The 1,855-nt window shown below is 32.0% G+C and overlaps 1 protein-coding gene across 1 annotated transcript; it reads left to right on the forward strand.

The window, feature by feature from the left end:
* Positions 1-543: 543 nt before the first annotated feature.
* On the forward strand, positions 544-1,289 carry LOC107929333 (14 kDa proline-rich protein DC2.15). The gene has a single exon (XM_016860731.2). It carries the CDS (start codon positions 689-691, stop codon positions 1,079-1,081), a length of 393 nt encoding a protein of 130 aa, XP_016716220.1. The 5' UTR covers positions 544-688; the 3' UTR covers positions 1,082-1,289.
* The last annotated feature ends 566 nt before the right edge of the window (positions 1,290-1,855 follow it).

The raw sequence follows: 1,855 nt of genomic DNA on the forward strand, positions 1-1,855 counted from the left end.
GGAAAATTAAAGGATTAAATAATGAAGACTCTGAACGTTTCTAGTTGCATTAGCTCATTGCAGTTAAGTTTTTTGACAGCAAGTTGTATTGGGATCTTGAAATTGGAGTTCAATGTGAAAGATATGGGTTTGGTTGGATAACATACATGATACAGTCAGATTGGAATATAGCGAAATCAAAACAAAACAAAAAATGAAACCCAAGAATAAGATGAAGGTCTGGCAAGCTATACTTCAACAGCGAAGTAATTATGTTGTTCTGAATCTGGATCCATTTTGTCTTCAGCAGTTAGCTTTTGTGAGTTGTAACTATCCTAGTTCGGAACAGAGCCAGAGAAGATATTTTGTAAAATAAAAAAAAAAAAAGTATTAGCTACCATTGTTTAGAAGACTATTAAAATCTGTCCCAATATTAGATTAATAATAAGGCTATTAGGATGAATGATATAGATAGATTAAGTGATTTGAGGGTCCCAGTTTCTTCCACCATTAGAGGCTGGGACTTGCTAATATTTTGGTGTAAATCTCCACCTCAATCAATTCAAATTGCAAACATTAAATTGATTTATGGTAAAAGTTTATTAACTAAGCTTACATTATAATACAACCGAGTTGTGCTCTTAAAGCACTATAAAACCCCCTTCCTTCACTCCAAATTCTCCATACTATAACTTGTACATTAGGCAAGATGGCTTCAAAAAGAACAGCATCGCTTGCCCTCTTCTTTGCCCTCAACGTTCTCTTCTTTTCTCTAGTCAGTGCTTGCGGTTCTTGCCCTTCCCCCAACCCAAAACCAAAGCCTACTCCTTCCCCATCCCCCTCAGGCAAATGCCCCCAAGATACCCTTAAGTTAGGTGTCTGTGCTGAGGTGCTTGGTTTAGTCAATGTAACTGTTGGTTCGCCCCCAGTGCAACCATGCTGCTCCCTTCTCCAAGGCCTTGCTGATCTTGAAGCTGTTGTTTGCCTTTGCACAGCACTCAAAGCTAACGTTTTGGGCATCAACCTTAATATCCCAGTTTCCCTCAGCTTGCTTCTTAACGTCTGCTCAAAGAAAGTTCCATCTGGCTTCCAATGTCCCTAATTATTGTTTCCAATTCTTTGTCTTCTTGGTGTTTTGTGTGGCTTTGAAGGTCTAAGTAAGTTATTATGGTGATTGGTAATTGCTTGTTTCTTAGTGGATTGAGATTGAATAAGTGTACTACTTTCATTTATTAAAGTTTGTTCATCTAATTTAAAGGAAAAGTATTCAGTTTGTTTATTTGAATAAACCATCCATTGTTGACTTGAAAGTGATGCTTGTATTTGGTCTTATTATATAGTCATAAACAATTTTTGTTAATTTATTACATAAAATTGTTAAATTATTTTATTTCTTTTAAATGTACAAATCCAAGACACCTCGCTTGTTTATATTGCAAGCCCTAACAAAATATATATGAATTGGCTATATATGTATATATCAAATGAAGCCTTCCTTCATGACACTCCATTATATTTCTTTTCTTTTCTTTTCTTTTCTTTTTAACCTTGATGGACAGTTTTCAATCCTAATTCTTTATTTCTTTGATTAAGATTATATTTAATTTAAATTTGATATTTAATCTTTATATTTTTTAAAAATTTTTATAAAATTTTAAATATTTTATACTAATTAAAATAATTATGTGAATGTAAGATTTGCTAACTCTATTAAAATTATTTGTTAAATTTAAGTTCATTACAATGTTACCAAGTTTTTTACTTTCAAAAAGTCACGACAACAAATTTAACAGAATAAATTTTAATGGTGTTGATAACTAAACCTAAATTTTTAAATTCAAAAAATAGATAGACTAAAATTTTGAAAATAAAGGTA

This window comes from Gossypium hirsutum, chromosome D08, assembly GCF_007990345.1.
Source record: "Gossypium hirsutum isolate 1008001.06 chromosome D08, Gossypium_hirsutum_v2.1, whole genome shotgun sequence".
NCBI classification, from domain to species: domain Eukaryota; kingdom Viridiplantae; phylum Streptophyta; class Magnoliopsida; order Malvales; family Malvaceae; genus Gossypium; species Gossypium hirsutum.